We start from the raw sequence: 26,730 nt of genomic DNA on the forward strand, positions 1-26,730 counted from the left end.
AACATTTTTTCGTGGATGACCCAAATAAGAGATTCTACCCACGAAATTGACTTGTGAGACCGTCTCACAAGAGTTTTTGTGATTTTTTTAAGGATATTTTGAAAGTGTTTCTAATACTAAATAATTGCTTTATCTAGTAGTTAGGCTTATATCTTTCCTCACAACTAGAAGGAATGCTAAATAATTATTAGTTTAATCGATTATTCTTTTTTTTAGTGGGATATAATAATGTAAAGTACTTGTTAGGGGCACAAGTTTCCTCTTGCTGTCGATAAAATGGTATGGAAAAAAATAATGAAAGTATAAACATCAACATTTAAAGTATATTGGTACATCAACCATTACAAAGTTTGTAAATGCAAGAACATCGACGTGTAAGGTTCAATCATATATGGTGCATATATATATTTAGAGGTGGTCGGTACGGTATAAATATGGTATGAGAAAAATGATATCGCCATCGTACCAACTTTTCGGTGACTTACGGTATCGGTAAAATACCGTCATACCGAAAATTTATATAAAAAAATTCATTCTCTTATAATTCCAAGGTAAATGATTACCAATAATAAACAAATCTCTCAAGACAGTCAAGTAGACCAGGAAAGATGTACGCAAAACAAATCCATAAAGACAATAAATACCAACCGCAACATGCGTCGAAGCTCAGCATCCAGTCCTCTAGCTAGCTGTAAGGTTAGGCTAAAGAGATAAGACTTATTAGCAGTTTAAATTCTCAACTATAAATCGAGTTGCTTCACTGAACTTTGATTTGAACTATTTCAACATGACGAATCCAAACAGAGTTAATTTTTTTTTTATTTTGGTACGGTATCAATATATATCGTTTTATACAAAAAATACCTTATATTTTTTTAAAAATTTAACTTTATTATTTAAAAATATTATATAATTTTTAAATTATATATATTATTTCGGTATATACCGAAAATTTCAAATTACATACTATTATCATACTGAAAATATCGGTATCGATATCATACTGTACCGAAAATTTTGGTATACCAAAATTTCGATAAATTCGATATTTTTGGATATGGTAACCTCGGTATACAGAAATTTCGGTATTTTTTTCCACCCCTACATATATTATAGCAATATATAATTTTTTTCCTCAAAATAAATAAATACATGTCACATGGTTGAACTGTAATCAAATAAAAGAATATTTGAAAATTTAGTTCCTTAAATTCTTGATCCAATAAATACTCAGAAACGGTACATTGGTGTGAGAAATGTGACGGGGAAAACATTTATAAATGGATGAACAAAGCTAATTACAAAAGGGAGATGGAGAGGCACTTTCTAAAGTGACAAGGCTGGTATAAATGCTCCACCGACAGCCTTATACAGCAAACTGCTGGTTCCTTGGATCCCCAACCCACCATATTTTTAGTTAAATATACATATCTCAGTTTAATCTCTCTCTCTCTGCATTCTACCTTATTCACTCACGATCCCATGATTTGTTTATTTACACAGGGCACGTCATTTTCTTGCCACTAATAATGTATTGGTACCTACCAATACATCCAATTTTTTATACTGCCAAATATGTAACAAACTTTCTCAATAGAAATTTGAAATTCGCACCATAGACATTAGCAGCAGATGCAATGCAGGACAAATCCTAAACAATCCAACTCAAAAGTCAAAACCAAGATTGACTACCTATGCAACTACCCTCGCTTCTTTTTTTTTTTGAAAAAAGTACCCTCGCTAAATTTCTGAAATATTTATACAAAGAAACGATTTTTATTCTATTCATTTAATTCTCCTCCGCCTTTCAACTACCAAAGTTTTCCACAGTAAATTCGATCCTTGTCACTTGATGCAGCAAAGGCAACACACAGTCTTCCATTTCTCCTAATTCTCACACAGCAAGAACTGAGGGATTCTTTGAATTTGAATCCTTAATATCCAAGAAAAGATGTTCAAAAGAAGCGAGAAAAAGATCAAAGCTGTCTTCAAGATGCAATTTCAAGTAACGCAGGTAACATTGGATATTTTGTTCAAGAAATGCAAGATTTTGGAAAGCAGTTTCTCACCAGTAATGTTGTTCCAGGTTCCACTGATGAAAGCAAAAGGCCTTATGATTTCTCTGGTTCCAGTAGATGTCGGAAAGGCAACGGTGAGGTTGCCAAAAGCTTTAATCGCTGAAGGAACCTGTACATGGGAAAATCCTGTTTATGAAGCGGTGAAATTAGTCAAAGAGATCAAAACAGGGAGAATTAGAGATAAATTTTACTACTTGATTGTGTCAACTGTAAGTGACATTTTCTGGTTTTTTCTTCCCAAGATTCACAGATGGGGAAAAAATATAACGGTTTTATTTATTTTATTCCTCGAAGGGATCATCAAAGTCAGGTTTTCTGGGAGAAGTCTCGATTGATTTTGCAGATCTAGCAGAAGCAAACAAACCGTTGAAGTTAACTTTGCCACTGCAGACTTCAAAATCTGGAGCAATCTTGCACGTTAGTTCATTCCCTCCATCTCTTGCGCAATTAAAATCCTGATTCTGTCACTGCACACAACTTGTGCACACATATTTAGAGGCAAAGCTGCAGAGAAAGTAGCTTGCACCAGTTTGTTCTTCTTTCCTTTGTTTTTAATAATTATGAGGTGGTAAATTTGAAAAATTGTACCATCAGTAAAAATATTTCCTAAAGCTACTATTGAATACCAGGTTACAGTTCAGAGGATTCAAGAAGATCCTAATTCAAGGTAACAATGTCGACCAACAGCAGTAATATTCATCTTCCTTTTCTCTGCATAACAATGTTGAGTGATAGTAAAAATTGAAACGATAATTTTTTGTTTTCACTCGGAAGCTCAGATATATCGAAGATGATCTATCACCAATGAATGAATCTGACGAATGCTTAGATACGGAATTGGATGATTGCTATAGTCAAGGAAAGAGAAACATACATTCTTCTGAAGTAAGGTCTCTAACTATCAGCAAATACTGATTAAACGAATTAATATGACACATACTTTATCTGCTCTATAAACTAGAACTGACTTCATTTGTTCGATAGAGTGAGGGCTCAAGTGAAGCAACAAGTCGCGAACGAAGTGGAAGCTTAGGAGATGCCAAATCGGATAATAATGATTATAAATCAGCAAACGGGATGATAGAAACTTCACATGATAAGTTGGGGCACTTGAAAAACCAAATGAAGATGTTAGAAAGGAAGGCAGAGGTTGCAGAAATGGAAGCACAGTCCCTTAGGCAGCAAATCATTAAGGAGAGCAAGAAAGGACAGAAATTATCTGAGCAGATGGTTGACCTTAAACAAGATAGGGATGCACTTAAAGCAGAATGTGAACGACTCAAGTCCTCATCAAAATGTGAGAATGTGGAAGATGAACCATTTTATGTACAAAAAGAGACTACAAATATAAGAAGGTCACTAGAAAATGTCAAGCAAGAGCTTGAAAATGAGAAGTGCTTGAATAAAAAAATGAAGTTACAGTTGCAAGAGACAGAAGATTCAAATTCTGAATTTGTTCTTACCTTAAGAGATCTTAGTAAAGAGTTGGAGCAGAAAAACATGAAAATCACTCAACTTTCAAGTGAAATTAAAACCCTTAAAAGTGCACCAGGGACCCTTGCAGCAGTTCCGAAGAAAAAGATGGATCAAAATGAAGATATGAAAGCATTGGAATACCTGGTAAACAATCTTGGAAATGATGCTGAAGTACAAAGGTTGAAGCAGGATGTTGAAAACCTCATTTTCGAATTAGAAATCCAAAAGAGAGAAAAAGCAGAGATTCATATAGACTTAGAGAGGCTTAAGTTTGATTATGAATGTTTAGAGACGGAAAACAAGGAAATATACTCCACATTACAGGAAAATCAAAAAGAAAAAATGGAAATGCAACACCATTACACTGAATCTTTGGCCACGGTGAAGCAGTTGAAGCTCCAGGTAGCAAGCTTGGAAGAAGAAGTCAAAACTCAGGAACTTCAGTACTCCGGATCTTTGAATGCCATTAATGAGCTTGAGATTCAGGTCGAGAACCTGCAAAAAGAACTGGAAAATCAGGCACAAGCATTTGAAGAAGATTTGGATGCAGTAACTCAGGCAAAAATAATGCAGGAACAGAGAGCCATAAGAGCTGAGGAAGCCTTTAGGAAGACAAGGTGGAATAATGCAAATGCAGCAGAGCGACTTCAGGAGGAATTCAAAAGGCTTTCTGCTGATATGTCGTTAAAAATTGAGGAGAACGAGAAGTTGGCACAGATATCAGTTGCAGAAGCCAATGATTTGAGACATAGGAATGAAATTCTTGAAGACCTGCTTCAGAAATCTAGGGATGAACATCAAATAAAGAGTGATGAGTATGAAAGAACACTTCATGACCTTCAAGAACAAAAGAAAGGGACGTGGGTAAAGGAAAGTGAAGGTTCAGAGAAAGAAATAGAACCAGAGAGAAAGGAAGCAGAAAAATTTATTTTAGAAAATATTTCTTTGAAGTCTCAAATAGATCAGGCAAAGACAAAAGAAGAGAACTTGCATTTAGAAGTGAAAAAGCTGAGACAGAAGAACAGTGAGGTGAAGAATAATTTATTAAAGGTTGAATCGGAGAAAGAAAAGCTAAAGACAGAGGTCTCCAAATTACAGATTGACTTACATAATGAGAAGGTAATAATCACCAATTCAAAGGAAAACCATGAAATTTCCAAAATGATAGTACTAAGTCAGACATTGAAGAACTGATTTCTAGTGCATTTGTTACTCTTGCTTATAAGTGACTCAACTAACTTTGGTTAACTTTACAGGAAGAGAGAGCAGCACTACAAAATATTATCAGGTCTCCAGTGAAGGCAAAGAATCTTATGCATAATACCGCGGAAGAAGAAGAGAGCAACACACAGACAAACCTTACAGATCAGTTAGAGCAGGTTGGCACACTTATGAAAATGTAGCATAAAATAACCTAAATTCGACAAAACCTCTCAAACCTGAAATCTCTATGTGCATGGAGCCACTATGCTCTGAAAAATGTATCAAGTGAACTAACATTGCTTTCTTCTTTATGTTAGTGAAATACTAAAGCCTGGATATCTACTAACTCCCGTATGATGTAAAACATTGTGCTTGATGAAGAATCAGTGATAGCTTATACAAGTTTAAGCAACAATAAATCTCACTTCAGTGATGTGTATAAATTTAGTTACCCATTTACCAAATTGTAATGATAAGAAACGATAAACTGACTACAGGCGAGTGCACCTGCCAAGGACATAAATGATAGACTGCTTCAAGAAAGAAGCAAGGGTATAGACAACCTTCCAACGACAGGGGAGCTGGACACAGAACATATCAAAAGGTAATATTTGGCACTGACTTGAGCCATTAGTATCATAATATTTAACATGACAAAATAAGTAATGATTCCATTTATTTTTCCAGAGGAGCAACTCACCAAACAATGCTGGAACAGAAGAGTGACCACTTCAGTGGTAGTTGTGATACTTCCAGCTTGTTGAGTGAAGTAGTATCACTGAGGGACAAAAACAAAAACATGGAAAAAAGGTTGAAAGAAATGCATGAGAGATATTCAGAAATAAGTCTCAGATTTGCAGAGGTAGAGGGTGAACGGCAACAACTTGTTATGACCCTTCGTAACCTGAAAAATGGAAAGAAAAACTAGATACTTGGGATAATGGTGAAGACCAACTGTTGAGCTTTTTTGTCGAGCAGACATGGCATGTATATTAACAATACATTTTCAACTGCATCTTTCTCCATTATTTGTTCTATGGCTGAAGCAATAAAATACAGTTATTCTGTTTTGTGAAATTTTGCATTAAACATTATTAGGCTCTTGCACTTCACTTTCTAGCTAATGGATCTCTTTATAACATATAATACTACCATAAAAAAGGACAAAGAGAAAATAAATAATTGATCAAGTGAAATGTAGAATCTCAGAGTACAAAAATGACAGAATTAGTTGCCCAGAAATTTAGAAGATGATAACCAGCGGAAACCAATTTCATACCAAAAAAAGATAACACAATAAGAAAAAAGAGGAGCATCATTTCGAGCAGATTAAAGCTTTAGCCGGTGGTAAGAAACACGTGCCAAATTCATAAACATGTACCGTGAGCTCAAATCATGAGGTGTTAGATCACAACCATGAGCTCCTACATGAGTTCATGAGATCTGCATACATAATTAAGACTGATATTTTTATATAATAAAATAATATTACATACATAATAATATAAATATTATCGATAAAATATATTAAAAAAATAAATATTCACGTACACAAGTCTGAAGCCATATATAACTTCTGCAAACTCCATACAACAAAAACTTGGGCCTAAAATCTTATTTTTGCAGTATGAGAATTATTATCCTTCCAGACCAGCTTACTTTGCCCGCCACTTCCTTTTGTTGCAAAAGATAGCACCTGCAGTTGGGGAAAAATAAATCAAGATTCAATGTAAAAAATTACATGAATATCTAGTAAGACTTTCAGTTGCCTACTCGTCTTGCCCTCTTATCAAGTGGTGTCCATGACGGAGGGCGAGTGGTTGAATTATTCTCGTTCTTCATCGAATTGGGTGGTTGTGATGATCTCTTTTGTCTCTTTTGTTCACCATTTTTCTTTGAGGTGCTACCTACTTCATACTTGTATGATTCAAAAATTGAGGGACTCTTTCGTTTAGCATCATTTGATGTGTCTCCTGAGGAACCAAAGCAAGGGGGGAATGAATTACATGAAAGAGACTGTTTGGTCTGTCTACTTTTGTCACTTATCCTGTTGAGAAATTCAATAGTCTAGGGCGATCCCTGCTGCAGTTGAACCGAGTGAAGCGCATTGGATAGCAGTGTGCCACCAATAGTGTTCGTACGATTTTCTTGAGAAGGCAGTGTGCATAAATTTTGGGAGTTTCTTCTATCATATTCACTTTCAAAGGCCCATTTTGGAGTGCCATATAAGTATTATCACTAATCATGGTATCAAAATGTGGTTTTGTTTCTTCCCTAATAATTTGTCCATCTTTCTAGGAATCCAGGTATCAAAGGCAGAATCTGTATGAATGGGATTTGTGGCCAGGTCAATATTATTTGCACTTGAAGACAATTTACTACTCCTAGAATTTCTTGCTGCATAATCTTTCTCCATGTCAAGTAGAAAAGGTGAAAAGCCACCTAAATTTGCAAACAGTAAATCATCAGCAAATTCTGGAGTACCCTCTACACCAATTACTTCACCCTTGAAATTTTCCTGTGAATTCCCAATTCCCTTGGTACTTCGATCTCTGAATCCATTCAATTCTGTTGCAGCTGATCTCCAATCTGGACCGCAATCTATGTCATCGGAGGAAGACTTTTTGACACTGGAAAATCACAAAGTTTTGGCATATTAGTAGACATATTAATTGTATCCACTTGAAGTTCCCGGGTTCATCATTTATCTCAGCTGTTCCAGACATCCAAGAATTACAAGAAACAGAAAATTTGGGATGATTAAGTTCATCTGGGAGTAGCTTTAGCGATTCCAAATGAAAAAAGCAATTTGAATGCTCTTCAGCAGGATATAGGTTGGGAGAATATCTTGATTTCTTCCTCTCGGATGAACTTTTGAGCTGTACATTTTCTGAGTCAAGAACTGAAGATACTGAGGATCAGTCAGTCAATCCAGATTTAGAATCCTCCCGCTCCCCAAATCTGCTTATTGCACTCAACAAAGACACACTTTCTTCAGGAACCTGATATTTTTGAAGACTACAAAGTTTATTCTCATTTGAAATCCAATAAACTTGCCAAGTACGGTATCTGAAGATAATTTTGCATGAGCTGGAAGAGGATTTATCTATATGCCTACAAAAGTGTGAACAGTAGAAAAGTTTTCTCATTGTGAACGGACATTATTACCCTTCACATGTTTACTTATTTTCATTATTAGGTAACATAAGTGGTAATTTCATATTTATTCTATTAATTAATAATTAATACTAACTAACCATATTTTATGGTTATTATTTTGTGCTTTTGACTTTCTTTTCTATGTTCTTAAATGTTTGAGCTAATTTTAAATAAAAAAAACTATTAAATTTACTTACTATTAATATCAATTATTTTTTTTATTTTAATAATTTTCGTTCTAAATTTAATATTGATAAATGAAAAAACAAAAAAATTTAAATAATCAGTATTATTTTTAAACTAAATAAAATGAAGAAACAAAAAAATTAAAATAATCAGTATTATTTTTAAACTAAATAAAATGAATTGAATTGAAAATAAAATTATATTTAATCAAAATTTTAAATTTATTTTGTCAAACTATTAATTTTTAAATGCAAAAAATTCAAAAATTACAAAATCATAACCATAAAATTCAAAAATACAAAATCATAACCATAAAATATGGTTAATTAGTATTAATTATTAATTAATAGAATAAGTGTGAAATTACTACATATGTTACTTGATAATTAAAATAAGTAAAAAAGTGAAGGGCAATTACGTCCTTTCACAATTGGAAAGCATTTTAAGTATCCACACTTTTATAGATTTATAGATTACTAGCATGATGCACGTGCGTTGCACGTAATATCAATTATATTATAAAAATTAAAAAAAATTGATTTTCTAAAAAACAATTTAAATCATTTTGTTATTTATTTGGGTTTAATTTCTTATCATATTAAATGATTTATAAGAACTTATATAACTTAGTTTCAAAATTGTTTCCCAAATTAAAATTTAACAAATTAATTCTATATTATATAATAAATTATAATGAATATAATATATAGAACAAAATGAACTGAAACAAATTGCTAAAAAAAAATATATATTCAAACACCACGTATAAAGCATAATAACCTAAAAATCAACCAAATTATGGATTTTATCTATATATAAATCATAATCTACAAAAGCGAAGCATACTAAAGACAAATAATTTTCAATTTAAAATCACTGTGACTAACTCATAAAAACAATATTAAAACAAATGAAATAGTAATATTGATAATAAAATATAACTCATAATATTTAATTTAACATCCTAAAGAATTTTTTTACTTTTTATTTTTATAATTCTATATCATGGATAATAAATTCTATATATCGATCTTTCGTAAACTAACATTGATGACTATTAATTTCTTGTTAAATAAGTTTTAAAATAATAAATAAATCAACATATGTAAAGAAATGCACATTCAAATAAGATTATATGGTAAATATCAAATAAACTCATATAATAATTATTAAATATAGATTTTAAACTACTGGTATGATTTTCACCGTTAAAATTTGAAATATAACAAAAGAAATAAACTTTCATAAAAAATGTTATTTTTGTATCTATTGAATTAATTAGTTTGATTTAAAAATAATTAAATAAGTATATTAAATTATATCATATATAAAAATTCTGATACTTTGACAAATGTTAATAAATGATCATTATAATTATATTTATTATAAGGATTATATCATATATTGTTTTACAGTATAAAATAACTTAGTGTCTTTTTACTCATTAAATCTCTTTTTATGAATTACATATTCAAATAGTACTCAATCATAACAATAATGTCATGACATTTTATTTGTATTTGTAGAGTTATTTACATATAAGTATATAATGACAATTATATTGACAAAAAGGTAAGCACACATTAAATAAAAAAAATCAATAAACACTTAATTTGAAAAAATAAAAATAAAAATTTGAGCTTATTCACAAATGTTATCACAATTGATACTTTTTCAGCTTATTTTTCTTAAAAAAAAAAAAATCAATGACGGTATCTATTATATGTAGAAAAAAAGTAGAGTCAAATGGTACATAAATAAAATTATTATAAAATTGTTTTAAAAAATGACACAAATGAGTCAAAAAGAGTAAGAGCAAGATGTTCCAACAAATAATTATTAGTATAACGTTAACATAACTAAATTGGAAGTTATGTTGGTGTAGAGTAAGTCTCTTATGAGAATGTCTCACGATTTTTATATGTGATACAAGTCAACCCTACCGATATTTACAATAAAAATTAATACTCTTAGAATAAAACTTAAAATGAAAAATTGTTGTCATATGTTCTTAATTATTCCAAATTATAAGTAAGTACTATTTTAGATTTTCAAGATGTAATTTTTACATTTTAGGAAAATATTTATCAATTAATTGATGTAATGAGTAGATAAATATCAATATCATATACTAAAATATTTTCTTCCACTCTTATATTGCTTAATTAATTAAAATATATTCATATAATTCTGTTTACACTCTTATATTGCTTAATCAATTCAAATCCTTTCACTTCATTGTATTTGTATTGTTATTTTAGTTCAATTTAGTACTTAATCTGATAAATCATTATTCCAAATTCTTATAATTTGTTTTGATCTATCTTTTTCCTAACGAAATGTTGTTTCATGGATTTGATCACGTTATGCAAAGATTAAAAATATTTTGAATATTAATTTATTTTTTAGTTATTCAGAATATGGGTTCACGTGCAGATGCACGTGCTTTTTTTGCTAGTGGAAGGAAATGTACTGAGGAATGATTCTGCTAGACTTTCTGATTCAGACATTTTTGGAAAGTGGCCCCTGTTCAACTTTGATATTTTGTTGATGCAGGATAATATAATTTCTTCAGTCATGAGCAGAAGATCTGTACATCAATTCCCAAGCTAGCAGCGGCAGCATAGAGCTCATCTGATGATCCCATTATGCCACCAAGGAAATTGCCTTCTCCCTCGAAGATCTGGAAGGCAATATCAACATCTAACAAGCAGTGGAGTATACAAAAACTACATACTGTCAGACTACTTAAATTCTTAAAACCATTATAATGCCAAAAATTAGGTTCATCCAGGCTTTGATTAAAAAGTATAATCCGCAGATAGTAGAGTTCAGATTGTTAAATCACTCCATTGACTAGCCAACTAGGCAAACTAATAGATTGATAAATTCTTCACTAGTAATTACGGCGCACCTAAGTCAATGTAATCTATTTCTTAATAGCCTATTACATAAATAAAAACCTTTCTGAACCACCACAGCAACTTGACTACAGACTGAAAATACATTTAGACAAGTTTTGAATCAGTATCTCACCACCAAAGAGATGTGCAAAAGACTCAACATTCCATTACTCTTCATTTATAAACAGAAGAATCACTGCCTCAAAGTTAAAGTACAAAGGAATAATGGGTCCATTCTTAGAACTTGCAAGTAAGACAGTTACCAGGATGCAGAAACCAAAAGAAAAACTCAATGACGTCAAAGTACTTGCTACAATGCTTTCAACCATAAGGCAAGCATGAAAAAGGCCTCGTTAGGAGCTGAAGCTTTCTTTCCAATATTTTTGCAGTCGTACCAAGTGAGGCAAACTTTGAGCACTTGCGATAATATCTATTGGAAGACTTATGTCGCGTTCTACAACTTGTGCCCCTTCTTTCTACATTTCAAGAATTTTTTGATGTGTGCTTCTCCTTGAAATACCATTTCATCGTTGAAGTTTTGGGTGTTCACAATTATGACAGTATCGGGGCAAAAAGACTTGCATGAGTCATTAGTTTTTGACTCCAAGCCTGGTTGCATGGATGGAATCAGGATCACAGTGCAAGATTTATCTTCATATATAGCTTTCACAGGTTGATTTTCATCTTTCGTTGTCACTGGTACAGTATTTAACATCTCTTCCATTTTCGTTCTCTCTCTTCTTCGGCTGATATGGACTCTAAATCTCCTTTCTGAACACATTTAAATACATAGAAGAAAATTTTCAGAGGTTGATTGTGAAGACATCAAACAATTAAACTGTAATCAATAGCCACAAGATGATCCTTGAGACAGATATACAGGTACGACAACCATAAGTTCATCCGTAAAGTTTGAATTATTCAGAAGTTTTGCATGGACTAATGAGCAAACCTTGTCCCAACTATAAACCACGAAATGTAATGCTCATAAAAAATGATTTAATACAGCTACATTTCTTGAAAAAGTTGAAAATCTACTTTCAGATGGTATATTAGCAAAAGTAATCAAAAGAATATCCAATCAGCAAAAAGCAACTGAAGGATTTTCCCATAGTAACACAGAAAATTATCAACATTAAACTTACAATTAAAACAAAATATGTGACTTGACATCAATTTCAAAAAAAAAGAATGTATGCAGAAGTATCACGAAAAAAACATACAAAATTTTGCATAGTTAAAGGAATAAGCATTGAGAATCATGCATATTTGAATTGATCATTCAGAGACCCATGCTTTTGGGAAACCAAGCAATCAGATGCTTTTGAAGATTGATTAATTTGGATTGCTACTCAATCAGGAGAGGAGAAGAGAAGAAGAAAAAAAAAACTGCTTAATATCTGAAACTGAAAGCGTTCAACAAATTCAATACGTGCACTTCCTGACATGACAGTTCTCAGTTATCTCTTGCCTTAGCCCTATTATATCATGGTATAATCAAATAACCACAACCTTCAAATTGTTCCATCATATGATTTCATACATATAAAGTTCAAGTGATTTTTTTCCAAAATTAAATTATTGATCATTCTTGATGCTTGGCATCAGAAAACATACATAAGCATGTCATATCCAGAAACATTATATCTGCAACAACTATATCTAACTTATTCAATTACAATTACACTATTAATAGATTTCTATTATGTTGGATAATCGATTTTCTCGTGTCCAAAATGCAGCGGAAGTTTTAAAGTTTTATTTTGACATTCAAAACTTTGGACACTCGTATGGTTTAAAAGATAAGAACATATGTAGGAAGTTTATAATTTTACCTTTAGTGGTTTAATTTACTTAGCACCAACTATTCCGATATTAGCGGATATAGCTCTTGTTGAATTCTCTACAAACTTTCTTCTAAATATTCTTTCTTCGAATCTCTTAATCTGGTCCACGACTGAAATATTTGTTCATCTTCAAAATTGCACTAGAAATTTTGAATTGCAATTTTGAAGAGCTTTTAACGTTTTGAGCAAAAACCAAGAGGCGTCTCAAACCCTAAATTTTTCAGGTGATGGCCGAAATATTGGAGAGAAAAGTGGAGAGGATTTTCGAAAATTGCTCAAGGAAAATGAATGGAGGCTAGGGTTTGTTTTCTCCTACTTAAAACATGAGCCCTTGTCCTAGTTTCTTTAATTGTAGATTTAGGTTCCTTAATTAACATTAATGGGTTTAATTAATTAATTGAACTAGTACAACTAGTTTAATTAATTAATATATCAAAGTCCATTAAAAACCTTAATTAATTTGCATGTTGAACTTATATTCTTACAAGCCCATTATGTATTCTCCCAATACAATTAATAAATATTTAAAACTCAACATTTGAGTTTAATAATTTAAATTTTATAAATTCAACTACTTGAATTTATTCACTCCAAATTTCAATTATCATAAATTCAACTCTTTGAATTTATTATCTCATAATTTTATATAAATTGAACTCCTTGATTTATTCTCTGTAACTCTTAAATATCGTAAATTCAACTCCTTGAATTTATTATCTCAATATAAACAAATGATCCAGTTCTTGTGTGATCCTCAATGGTTCAGGGATACAGCTAGCCGTGGGTTCACAACTCTTTGTGATTCAGGACATTTTCCTTTATTCGCACTTACCCTAATTTGCCTCATTCCATGCACCAACATTTGGTCATGAGAATGTCAGAAATCATTTTCTGATTAAAACCATTGAATCATGGTAAGAGCGTCTAGTAGCATTGTCCCATGATCCTTAGGTATCATTGATAGTGCCTGCAAGAACAAATCGGTTATGATTAACGTATAATACAGTCCCTTCATCTCATATATCCCGATCGAATCAGCAACCATTGGTTCATCGAGAGTTGCATATTAGATTCGATAGCTATGTGACACATTCATAAAATATTCATAGTGTCATTGCATGCACAACTAGAGAACTTTCCCTAATGTATATCTCACATTTTGGCAAGAGATTTCATGCGCTATTATTTCGTTAGATCACATAGGATATCCACACCCGTAGGTGAGTGGTGAATTCCCGACTACAATGCACTGGCTCTTACACACTTCAAAATTGCACCCAACCTCACAACCTTGTGACTCTCGCGGAGTCGGTAAACGAGTCAAAGTACAATTCTAATATGTAGAGCCTCAGTGTTGTCATAGGTCGTAAAGACTAATCATGTACAAGCACAACCACATACTTTTCCTCTCGATAAATGATAACCACTTGGAAAGTCCGAGGGAGTGTTGTTCGTTACGATCATCGCATGATTGGACATCTCTATGCCCTTACCATGAAACACGATATACAACATCACATATGTTAGTCTCAAGTTCAAGCGGTCTTTATCCTTGTTTTCAGGTGGCTGAATCGACTAGGAACGAATTTAGAATATATATTGTTTACAAATAAATATCAAGATCGAATTACGATTTATTTGTATTAAAGTATAATCAATGACTTTATCTATGCTGATTGCATGAGTATACAGTTAAAGTAATAACAAATCATAAAATGTAATTTTTATTAAAATAAAGATTGTTTATTACAGCTGAGTCGAATAAATCACTTAGTTAACCGTTGGTTTACAGGACATCTACTCTAACATATTAAAATTCTATCTAACAACCATACATGATGCAATTTGACATTCCACTGCTCCTGGACCAAAGTGGCTGCTTTGGCAGCTAATGAATCATCATTGGACTAAAGCACTTGACAGTTAGTATTTGTATTTGTGGATTTGTCTTCAGGCATGATCACCCTTGGCATATTGAAGTTGAGAGGATTCAAAAAAAATTCAAGATCATTAGACATGGATGCCCTAAACAATGGAACTTTCTCAACACAACTTATCGTTCTTTGATCTCCAGGATTCATCAAGCTATTAGAATCTAATTTACCAGAAGAAGCAGGTGAATTATGGAATACAGAGACATCAGTAAAAGGTAGATTCAGCATGTCATTGTGGGTTTCTGCACTTTGTTCATTGGAATGAATTTCAGAGAGAATATAATTAAATATCAGCTTTCTGTTGTCACTAGAATCGACAGAGGAGTCAATGCTGTAAGTATCTACTTCCCACAACGTTTTCCAGAAAGAAGAATGTTCAACAAATTCGCAATCATATTCTCCAAGAAAATGCCAGTCCAGATACAGATCATCATATGTTGATGAAGACTGAATCTAACTGCGTCAATAGCACGTCTTCAATGAATGAAGGTAATGAGTAAGTAATTTTACAATCTGAGAGCATAGGTACATGCAGTGATTTGAAAGAGCTCATGACACACGATCATTTCATTAAAACTTCTAAATTTCATAGCTTCTCCAAACATGGATCATGTCCCTGCCTCAATCTCCTTTGCTGCATCTGAGGATGCCCATAGAAATTATATGTAACCAAATCAAAGAACTGAAATTCATTAAAGAGGATTGGGTTCATTGAACAAACTGAATCATCTGGCTTCCCCTGATGGAATGTAGAATAATCGTGGAAGTTAGGGTGCTCTAAAATACTTAATTTTTACTAAGTTTGAGGCCAATAATCTTTTATAGGAGCTTAGCATGGGTCCAATTTTTTTAAAAAAATTTATATGTAAATTTTGTATAATTTTGTAATAACATGATATTAGTCTGAATATATCAATTTAAAATATTAAAAGATTGTAGAGTTTTAAATTCTAGACCGACGGTCATATTTCTGGCTCCGCCGCCACCTGCATAAAACAACTCCTCAAACCAACTTCCAATTGATTTTCATAGAACTTAACTCTTGAGAGAATGATATTCACAAAAAACAGTAAAATCATGAAAAAAAGCAATTTCAAACCGAAACAAAAATCACAGTAAATATAAACTTGAAATTTTCCTTGGAGCTAGCAATTCCCCGTTCCTCATAATCAGCACCATCGACGAAGTGAGGAAACACGTCAGACAGGAAGATGGAAAGAGCATCGTCAATAGGAAGCCTGTCGATTTTCTTAGAGACAGTGAAAACTGCAACATCATTCAAGGACTGTAAGAATTCGGCAGAGAAAGGCGGAATATCTGGAGGAGGAATGTGGGGGGTGGAAGGCGGAGAGAATCTAGGGGCTGGACAGCCGCGGCGGAGTGCTCGGTGGCGAGGAAGCGAGTGCGCATGGCGTCTGATGCTTTGTCTGTCAACGGGTAGATTTCGTCTTCATTTACGAGACTTGGCGCCTATTTGAGAAGATATCGTGTGGTCTCAGCTGAAGCTAAACCTCTTCGGTCTTCTTTCCTACAATACCGTGCAGTGTTGCATTAATTGCTGATATCGCACTCTGAATTTATACAATAACACGACTTCTCTTTCTATATTTATTAATTGCTAAATAAAAGTTTTTTTTTTTTTTTGAAAAATTGGTTTGTTTTTATTTTTGGCAAAAAAATTAAGACTTTGATTTATTATTTTCTAAAAATGTTATTAAATTTTAAAAACACTAACTTCGTTCCTGTTTTTTTTTTCATTTCATTTTTTTAAAATTTAATTTAATTTTTCACTTATCCCATAAAAATTCTATTACTTATATATTAAAGTTTAAGAAACCATTACACAATCTAAAATTTAAAAATACAAATTTTATTTTAAAAAATCAATCATCAAGCCGAAATACATACAATTTAATCACTACATTAGATCTTACTTTTCTAATATCATAACCAAATGCCATTCATTCTCCAATACATTCTAAAAAAATTATTTTTTTTAAAAATAAAAAATATCACACATAACATAATCGAATTAGTATAATTCCAATAAAAACGTGCATAGAAATAATTTTCCACAATTTGTAGGCTGACTCATAATTCGTTTTTAGTGAGACAATTTAACACTGCTTATGTTTATAACAAAAAAAATAATATTTTTGGTATAAAAGTAATTATTTTTTTTTATAGATGACTCAAACATGAGGAAATCTATCTCACTAACTCATATCGAAAAACAATTATCAACATACTATATTGAAAATCTCTAATTAATTAAGCACACGTGTTGAAAATTTTCTAATTAATTAAAAAAAATTATTTATAATAATCATATTTAATCTTTTGGACTAATACCATTTGTTTCTCAAAATACTCATCACAATTATTTATTAACATATTAATCTTTAAAATTTGAGTTATGATCTATATTTTTTTCTAAAAGTTCTTAAACAATGATTTAATACATTTATTTGACACTTCAATATTAATATTTTAAAATACATCAATTTTATATGTATATTGAATGTATGCAACACTTCTAATCATGATTATAAAATTCAATAAAATTCTAAAACATGAATTATGTAGGACATAAAAAAATACACAATTAAATAAAAGATAGAAAATAAAAACTAAATAATTTATATTACCTATATATTACTAATCTCGGCTTCTAATATTGAAGTTACTGAGAGTAGAGGCTACTATTTAGTAAAATAAATCAAAAACTAATGTTTGAATGAATCATATTGGTTGAGTGTCCCTCACTGCAATGTTACTGGAGTAAAAATAAAGGACAAAATGAGCTAATAAAATATTATAATGGGCTAAGTTGAATGAAACTCATATATATATAAGTGTCTCACTTGATATAAATAGTGCATTCATCTTAAGTTTTGTCACTGCACAAAGTGAAAGTTCATACAATATAGTTCTTGATTTTTCTTTTGCTTTCAAATTTAATTTCATATTATATCGATCTTTAAATATATTTTAGAATTTTTTCTATTCACCAAATATTAACTGCGATCAATTTAACCAAATAATTATTATACTTTGTATACACAAATAAATAGATTAATACATTTGAAATAGAAAGGTAATGTATTGACAACAATAAAAAAAACGAATATTAGAATTAACACTATGCTTAATTTAATATAAGTATTAAATTTAATATCGTACATTCGAAAAGATGTTTCTTTGGATAAAATCTTTAGATCACGATAATAAACTAAAAATAATAATTTATTTTTCATTGCAATGTAATAATAATGTGATCGTTGTTCATAATCAAAAACTGATGTACTTCGAATTTTTCATTGATTTGTATAAACAATTCTCTCAATATTTTTAGTTGGATATGCATATTAAATATATTCAAATAAAATAGTATAATTTAATTACGAGTAAGAATATATTGTAAAATGAATAATTAATCCTTCGTAAAATTTTAATAAATGCTTCAGTCATAGAGAAAATATTGTCTCAATTCTAATTGAACATATATATAGAATGCGTTGAAAATTTAAAATGTGTCGATTTTTATGTTTTATTGTATTGATTTTAAGTGACATGATAACCGTTGGGTCTATAATAATTCTTTTTTATTAAATTAAAGCAAGTATTAATTCAATTTTCAATTTGAGTTTTCAGCTTTTGTCAACATGCTATGCATTTTTATTCTTGTTTTTTCCTTTATCTCTAAAATATAAATTACCAAATAGATGAAAATAATTTTTTCCTCTACTACTTATGTGGAATATCAAGTATATACTCTAGCCAAATACTTTATAAATTCGTACGATAAAGTAAATGATCATTTGCATAAACTTATTTGTTAAGTACAATAATTATTCATGCTGGGTAGAACAATTGAAATGTTACGCTTGAGCTACTGTACTGTTTAAAATATTTGAGTTGCACCGTTACTACCATCTATAGCTTTTGATAAAATTGTAAACGTTTGGTCCTTGGTATCAGAGCCAATGCCAAGAGTTTAATTCTCATTTATTACAATGAGTGTAATTATTAAGAGAAAGATTGTCGAGTACTATAATTGTCCATGTTGGGTAAATTATTGAAACATGACGCTTGAGTTACTGTATAGTTTTAAAAAAATTGACTTGCATCTTTACTACCAGCTATAACTTTTGGTAAAGTGGTAAGTGCTCAATCCTAATTGTAAAACTAGAAGAAACAAGCTGCATCAACTTTTAGTTTTGAATTAGCCCCTTACATGTTACTTGATTTTTAAATTTGAAAATATTCTTCAATATTAAGATATTGTTGTAGATTGAATGATAATTTATTCTTTTTAAATTGAAGAAAAATGCACAATATAACACATGTAAATATTAATAATTGAAAAATTAAATGAAATATTGGATTTGTCTATTCTCAAAATAAAAAATGACAAGATCGATTAGGAGGAATATCGTTGAGTTACAATAGATCGGTTCTTGAAATATTGAACACCGATGAATTAAATCGAGTTTGGTTTTAAAACCAAGCGAAAAATACTCAAAATAGTCCTTCGTAGAAATCCGATTAAATATTTTGTAAAGCATTTCAAATATATGCAAGTTGAATGAGTAAAAATATTTTGGTTGAAGCATTATATCAAATACTTGGTATACAATATTTTGGTATTTGAAGAACATATAAAATGCTTCAAAAATGCATCTTTAAAAACAATAGAAATGATAAGTAAATGCAATAAATAAATAGACACAAATTTTTTTATGGATGTTTGAAAATTAATAACTCCTATGTCACCCCTTCTTCCCCTTAGGAAGGATCCACTAGAAGATTTTGATTTATACAACACATTGTACAAACACATTTCAACTTAGGACTTATCTCTTGTCTAATTGAAACTCCCAGCACACTCTCGATTGTAGACCGCAACCTCACAATTCGCATAATGTTTAACGTCTCTTATGCCAAGACTACAAACACAATTTTTAATTTCTTTGTCTGAAGATTCTTTCAACTAATTTTTAAAGTTCAAATTTCTTGTATATGTGTGAGTGATTGTGTGTGAGGAATTTATCTTTTACAGTGTACATCTCAAATATTTTCTCACACAAGAGCTTGTGCTCTCAACTAGCAGATTTTTTCATGCTAACTGCCCATGCTTTGAATCTTCTTCAAAAGCTCTTGTTTGATCTTCAAGATGTTGTATTTATTGACCCCAACAATGATATATACATTAGACACATGATATGACCGTTTGGAAAGTTTCTGTACTGTTTCTAAAATTGCAACGGTCAAATTCATTTTTCTGGTCATTTTCCCGAGCCTCAATTGGTCAATTGGTTAACTTTGGTCAACTGGTCAGCGGTTCAATCTGGTCAGCATTTCAATTTGGTCAGCAGTTCAACTGGTCAGCAACTCAACTGGTGTGCTGATAGCTTTCATCATCATTTATCAGCATCTTAAGCTTCGATTCAGACTTCGACTTTTGAAGATGATTTGTAGATCATCGTCTTATCTTTCCAACGCATACTGAGTCGCTTCATTCCAATAATTGAGCTGAGAGATATGACCAAAATACCACAACTACTCATACCCAACTGATTGTTGTTTTTGTGCAATCAGTTTGGTCATTCAGCGAACTATTTGACCTAGATGACATCCGATTTTCGCAACTTGACGTGACTTGTCCCAAATTGAGTTTTATGATCGGTAAAATTGGTGGATTGTCATTTGAATCATCTAGCTGAGAGATATATCAAAACGTCAAAACTCGCAAGAAATTCAATTTGGCTAAATTTAGTTTCAGTTTTTTTCTTGTGTTTGCAACTTCACACGTGAGTAAATATATTAGAAAGACAATAAAAAGTGTTTTTAAAATCAAAATCAAGATTCCGAAAATTAAATGTTCCAACAAAAAATAAACAAAGTTTGATCCTTGAGTGAGAAATTAAATATTTAAATAAAGTTATAATCTCCACAATGAAATAATACACCTACATGCATTTATCGTTGTAATTTTACAACTAAAATGTCAAAAAAAAAAATCATCTATTATTTTTATATCATATTATAAATAATTATGAATCCAAATTCTCATTATTTTGATTTAGTCTTTATTATGAAAAAAATCATTATGAATAAATTGAATTTAAAAATTCTTATATCTAGATATATCACATCTTAATATGTTAGCCTAAGTCCAGGTAATGAAAAACTACAAAATACTTTTAAACATCTTTAATACCACAAATTATATAGATAAGATATATGTCGATGAAGACAATGCAGTAGAGTATATATTCATATATAAAAATATATATAGACAAGACAAACAATAAATAAAAGTATTTTCTAGACATGAATATATATTTTTTATTTATCTTTTTACAATTAAATGAAGAAAATAAAATAGAAAAAATATTATCTCTTTTGGGTCACACAAAAAATAAAAAGGGAGGAAGAAGCGTCGTTTTTTATTCAATGAATTATGTTTTCAAATTAAATGTATTATACTAGAAAATTATATTCAATATTCAAACTTTATAATGCAACCGAATTTTCTCAAAATAAGGATACACAAATTATCTCGTGAAGCTATATAAACAATTAAGAAAATTAAAGAAATTATTATTTGGAGATAATATCAATAGACATTATTAATTTAATTTATGCTCATTATGCTAATGAGTATCTGATATGAAATATTAAAAAATTTCATAAAAGTCAATAAAAAGATTATTTATTGTCAAAAATACTATTATTATAAATTACAAATAAATGATAACATTCAATCAATATTTTTTTATCAGTATGTTATCAAGTATAAGCGTCTAATAATAATAAATTAAAGGTGAGTAAGAAAGTAAAACATCTAGTAGCAATGATTGTCACTTTACATAAAAAAGAATAATAGTCAATATCATTGTAAAAAAATTGCATATTATTGATTGCCAAAAAAAATATAATAATTGAAGACTATAATAAAATATATGCATTATTCGAAAGAATATGACAAATAACAAAACAAAACGATATGAGAAAAAAATTGAGTTGTCCAAATCTTTTTAAAAAAAATTAAACAAATAATTTTTTATCCAAATTAGTTACATATGAGCAATTAACATGAATTGTCGGAATTTACAATAATATCATCATTATCTTTTGTTGAGTTAACTAACTTTGTTTCGAATTCTAATTACTCCAAATTATTTCTAGTATAAATAAACTCTCAAGAAATACTTGTTACAACCAATGAATTTACTATGATGTTCATGATTTTCACAAGTTGAAAATAAAGATTTAGAAGAAAACTCGTGATTAAGAACTTATGGATAACAAAACTTCAAAACATTTTTAATAAGAACGAAAAAAAAACATGATAGAGCTTGATTATTTATTTTCTTGTGGTTTCTTATTATCCATCCCCTTTCTTGTCTTCCTTTGCTGGCCCAACAGCCAAAATGTCGACTTTCCCCACTTTTTTCAGACTCTTCGCCACAGCTACTGCATCCATTTCTCCAACCAGTACCGTCAGCTTCTGATCTTTTAAATAAGCAGCAATGGAATCCACCCCTAGACCATGTTTAAGATCAGATACAATGTTCAAAATCTACCTGTTTGTGCATGAATAATCCCAGACCTTAGCAGGAAAGGATGTCTTACTGTGAAGAAACTAAAAACCGTATGTGAAAAACACTTGTCTAAGGGGGATATGAATGCCGTATTTATCGGTATAATCCCGCCCATTTTTCGGGAGATGTTATGATCTTCAAGGCCTTAGTTATTTGCTAAAAATATAGGTTTCATCACTAATGTGTATAAAAAGTTAGGATCGAATTCGATGGTACCAAAAATATCAGCAACTGCCTCCGTAGCTTTCTGCTTGGTCTTCTAATCACACATGGTCATGACTTTGAGAACCACCTTCTGTTGCATGAAAATTAAACGAAAAAACATATTTGAATCTGCGTGTTAATTTTGATCGAAGCATACCTGAGCAGCCATTCAAGGGGAGGAGCAATGGAGTGTGAAATTTTAGAGGAGAAAAACAGTGTGTTTGATCTTAAAGATTTCAACATATGCGTTGTGAGACCAGGCCTGTAACCCAATGCTCTCATCCCTGTCGAATTAGTCGATTCCCCGGGTTCGATCCCCCCCTCCCCGCGAGTTGTAATAAAAAAAAACATATGCATTGTGTGCATATAATTATTATATTTATAAAGTTCAAATTTAAATAAGTAGTTATATAATTAGCTTAAAATAAATTAAATGAGATTTGATAGATAAACGAACAAATTTAAGCAATTGTACCATCAAATTAGAATTTGGTCATTGATGCTATCACAATCAAATTGAAGGCAACAAAATATACATAGACATATTATTTATACATCTAACAGATATCAGTATTAAGTTTAATGGCCAATTTGCAAAACTACAGAATAATTTAATCATGGAAAAATTCATGAAAAATCAATCAAAAACTTAACTTATTTGGAAAAATACATTTTCAAGCGATTCTTGAGGAGGACAACCACAAGATGTACATGGTCTTCTGCAACACTCGTCGTCTTAAAAAATGCATACCTTAATGATTTATTTGCTATAATTGTTCCGACAATTCCCCAGAAACCAAAGATAAATCCAAAGGCCAGACTGATATAGAATCCTTGGGTGATGAACTCGTTCTCTTCGTGCTCCACATTGTTCATTACATTGTTGAAGTCCAAATCTCCATGAGTTTCATCGTCCCCAGGGCAGGATATGTTGAGTATAGGACGCCCACAAAGTAAAGGATTCCCCATATAGCTTGATTCATCAAACTTCAGCATCTGAGGTGGAATTTTCCCAGACAAGTTGTTGTAGGACAAGTTCAAGACTCCAAGGGAATCCAAATTTGAAAGACCGGTGGGGATACTACCCGAAATGTGGTTCCATGAAAGATCGAGCGACTGTAGGGAGTTTAAGAGAGCTATGTTATGGGGAATATGCGAGGTAAAGTTGTTTCTTGACAAGTTTAGTGCATGCAAACCAACAAGTTTTGTTAGTTCATCAGGTATTTCACCGGATAATGTATTGCATGAAAGATCGATGAGGTTGACTAACAGGGCGTAAGAGTTACTGTACTTGACCTCATTTCCTTTCCACCTTAAATACACACTATTTAAGTATGTTGACATAGATGCAAAGTTACTGTAGTCGTCCCCCATCACTGAAAGAGCCAGAAATTCCAAAACATGACTCGAATATAGATCAAATCCGTGATCTTCGATTGTCATCGCGCTGAGATTCCATATGCATTTTGGTATAGCTCCGGAAACCTTGTTTGATGAGAGGTCTAAGATTTGAAGTTCAGTTAAGCCACATAAGCTTAAAGGTATGCAGCCAGTGAACTCATTGGAGCGTAGGCTTAGAACAGTAATCATTCTAAAGCTACGTCCTACCCAAGTTGGAATATTGCCTGTTAGCCTATTTTGCCCAAGATCTATAATCTGCAAGCTTGTGCAATTACTCAAAGCTTTTGGGATGAATCCTGATAAACTATTATTCCTTAACACCAACCATTTTAGACCTTGTAAAGCGCCAAACAAATAAGGAATCGTCCCGAAGAGATGATTGTTCGCCAAATTTAGGTATTCCAACTTTTCAAAGCTTGCATAACAGTTAGGAAGCTTGCCTGATAACATGTTATCCGAGAGGTCAATCAAACTCCAACTCGTAATATGGCACAAAAATGTTAACGAACTCGATATTCTGTTTCTTGAGATATCCATAATCACACCAAAATCTAGAGACTCGATTGGCAATAGATAAGCTGAAACTCCAGGCTTGTGGGTAGAAACAGATATGTTTGGAAAAACGCCATTCAATTGGTTATTTGATGCGTTAAGATACAATAAATTTGGAGATAACTCACCGAACCATTTAGGGATGGTGTCGCTAATATCCGTGTTAGATATGTCCAAATATATGACTTCATTCTGTGTTCTTAGCCATGTTGGAAATCGTGGCCCAATATTGCATCGTGTTAGCCTGATGCGCTGTAGTTGGAAAGGAGGTACCCACAAATGGTTGAACTTTATATCAAGAAACAAGTTAAAAGAAAAGTCCAGTACTCGTAATCTAGATAGATTGAGCATATGCGCCTCTGTTATTACTCCTTCCAAGCGATTGAACTGTAAGGACAAAACCTCTAATTCGGATAAGCGTCCGATGCTTTCAGTCAAAGTTCCATTGAACATATTTTTGTAAAGATATAATTCTTTCAACGACGAGCAAAACGAGAGATCGGGGACAAGGCCCATGATTTGGTTATCAGACAGATCAAGAACACGAAGATGTGGAAGTTGTAGGAGATCTTTCGAGACGAATCCGCTAAGATAATTGTTGTTGAGCTTCAACTGTGTTAGAAATGAAAACCTTGACATGTCAGGCAACGATCCATTTAGCATATTAGCACTTAAGTCAAGATATCGTAATTTGGTTCCCAAAGGCCCGAACAAGCTCATCATCAACTGAGAAAGCTGCCCAACAAGGAGATTGCCTCGCAAACCGAGGTATATTAAATTGCTCCCATTGCCAAATGGATGAACATGTGTATGTGGTGTCATATGCACCAAATGATAGGGGTTGGGATTGTCCAAGTCCACGTTAAAAGAGAAATCAATCCATTTAAGGCTTCTGCTGTAATTTGGCAGCCAGTAAATTAACGAGGTGATATTATAAGAGAGTTGATTCAAGGAGAAGTCTAGGATTTCAAGAGGAGCGGAAGCATTGATTGTAGGTAAAAAATATGGGATATCATGAAGAGAACAATTGATCAAGTATAATTTTTTTATGGAACTTAATTTGCTAATTGGTTGTAACCAATTGGTTACTTCATGGAGGTCCACAAAACTGAGGTCAAGATATTCAAGTGAATGAAGTTGAACGACCCAATCAAGACTTTTACCGTAGAAGCCATAAAACCCACTAAGATCGAGGTATAATAACTTGGAAAGGTTTCCAACACACTGAGGGATTGGTCCCTTGAAACCAGCTTGGGAAAGATTGAGATAGTGCAATTCTGTGAGTGAACATATGAACTCCGGGAAACGGGGGTCGAAATAATTGCTACTCAAGTCTAGATAAGTCAAGTGCTTCAACTCAAGCAATGGTGAGCTAATCTTACCTGTAAGGGGAGCATCTGGATAGTACTGGAACTTATCTTTCAGGGGTGCATCGGCAGTCGCATAACTAATTGATGTGGCTGGACCTCGGAGATTCAATCTGACGACATGATTGGTCCGGTTATCGCAACGAACCCCTCTCCATTTGCAACACTCCATTTTGTTTTCTCCAGTCCCCCATGAAGATATTCTTCCGTAAAAATCAGTAAGCTCGCTTTTGAACTTGAGAAGGGCTTGTCTCTCCCTCTCGGGACAAATATTTACGTTTCTTCCATTATTATGTCCAGAAACACTCTCCAGGCTCACAGAAAGCAGAATGGTTGCTAAAAGAAGAAGATCAAAGATTTTATTTTGAGGGATCATTATGTTTTTCATGATCACAGTGATCATCTCATTATGAAGTGATCTTTTAGCACCTCAATGCCAACTATATAAGCGTCAATGCATGCAAGCTACCCCAACTGCAAAGTCCTGAGAAAATAATGCAGAAGCCCAATCAAGAAACACATATATTAATTAAATAGTGAAGACTTGAATGAAATTATTGTTGAGGACAACGATTTTAAAATAACTCAAAAATCTAAAGAAATAGTCCAAGTTGTCCAAATTTGGGGAAATTAATATTAATTAATTAATATTTCAATACACAAAGCCGTCTCAAAGACGTTGCAATAATAAAATTGACGAAGTTTGTTGCTAGCTAGTGGAATTTTGTGGGTGGAGTTTAGTGACTTGTATCAAGAAAATACTAGAGGAGAGGGGTACTCAATGTAATAATACACAAATACCCCTTCTTT

At 31.8% G+C, this 26,730-nt stretch overlaps 2 protein-coding genes and 1 pseudogene across 7 annotated transcripts; 1 reads left to right on the forward strand and 2 right to left on the reverse strand.

Annotated features, from left to right (window-relative positions):
• Nucleotides 1-1,710: 1,710 nt before the first annotated feature.
• LOC142539876 (uncharacterized) lies at nt 1,711-5,834 on the forward strand. Of its 2 annotated transcripts, XM_075645627.1 has the most exons (10): nt 1,711-2,014; nt 2,087-2,287; nt 2,373-2,495; nt 2,708-2,745; nt 2,858-2,963; nt 3,063-4,673; nt 4,811-4,839; nt 4,912-4,933; nt 5,255-5,361; nt 5,445-5,834. In XM_075645627.1, exons 1-10 carry the CDS (start codon nt 1,952-1,954, stop codon nt 5,683-5,685), a joined length of 2,541 nt encoding a protein of 846 aa, XP_075501742.1. In that variant the 5' UTR covers nt 1,711-1,951; the 3' UTR covers nt 5,686-5,834. The 2 variants fall into 2 exon arrangements, with proteins under 2 accessions (XP_075501742.1, XP_075501736.1); XM_075645621.1 differs by having other exon boundaries at nt 1,715-2,014; nt 4,811-4,933.
• Nucleotides 5,835-5,981: 147 nt separating this feature from the next.
• On the reverse strand, nt 5,982-16,747 carry LOC142504355 (protein SHORTAGE IN CHIASMATA 1-like; annotated as a pseudogene).
• Nucleotides 16,748-21,976: 5,229 nt separating this feature from the next.
• On the reverse strand, nt 21,977-26,425 carry LOC142539891 (receptor-like protein EIX1). Of its 5 annotated transcripts, none has more exons than XR_012818991.1 (3): nt 23,352-26,425; nt 22,613-22,691; nt 21,978-22,337 (listed from the first exon to the last, which is right to left on the reverse strand). XR_012818991.1 is itself a non-coding variant. In XM_075645656.1 (2 exons), exons 1-2 carry the CDS (start codon nt 26,321-26,323, stop codon nt 22,670-22,672), a joined length of 2,994 nt encoding a protein of 997 aa, XP_075501771.1. In that variant the 5' UTR covers nt 26,324-26,425; the 3' UTR covers nt 21,977-22,669. The 5 variants fall into 5 exon arrangements, 2 of the variants coding, with proteins under 2 accessions (XP_075501771.1, XP_075501755.1); XR_012818988.1 differs by having other exon boundaries at nt 23,271-26,425; XM_075645656.1 differs by having other exon boundaries at nt 21,977-22,691.
• Nucleotides 26,426-26,730: the final 305 nt, after the last annotated feature.

Source organism: Primulina tabacum, chromosome 1 (assembly GCF_025594145.1).
Source record: "Primulina tabacum isolate GXHZ01 chromosome 1, ASM2559414v2, whole genome shotgun sequence".
In the NCBI taxonomy this organism is placed as follows: Eukaryota; Viridiplantae; Streptophyta; class Magnoliopsida; order Lamiales; family Gesneriaceae; genus Primulina; species Primulina tabacum.

What these genes read in the sequence shown, in the direction of transcription:
- LOC142539876 (XM_075645621.1), top strand. Translation starts at nt 1,952, where the DNA reads ATGTTCAAAAGAAGCGAGAAAAAGATCAAAGCTGTCTTCAAGATGCAA. An exon ending in TGCAATTTCAAGTAACGCAG is followed by an intron (nt 2,015 to 2,086) that starts GTAACATTGGAT and finishes ATGTTGTTCCAG; the next exon opens with GTTCCACTGATGAAAGCAAA. An exon ending in ACTACTTGATTGTGTCAACT is followed by an intron (nt 2,288 to 2,372) that starts GTAAGTGACATT and finishes TATTCCTCGAAG; the next exon opens with GGATCATCAAAGTCAGGTTT.
- LOC142539891 (XM_075645640.1), bottom strand. Translation starts at nt 26,323, where the DNA reads ATGATCACTGTGATCATGAAAAACATAATGATCCCTCAAAATAAAATC. An exon ending in CTCAAGAATCGCTTGAAAAT is followed by an intron (nt 22,692 to 23,270) that starts GTATTTTTCCAA and finishes TTCATGCAACAG; the next exon opens with AAGGTGGTTCTCAAAGTCAT.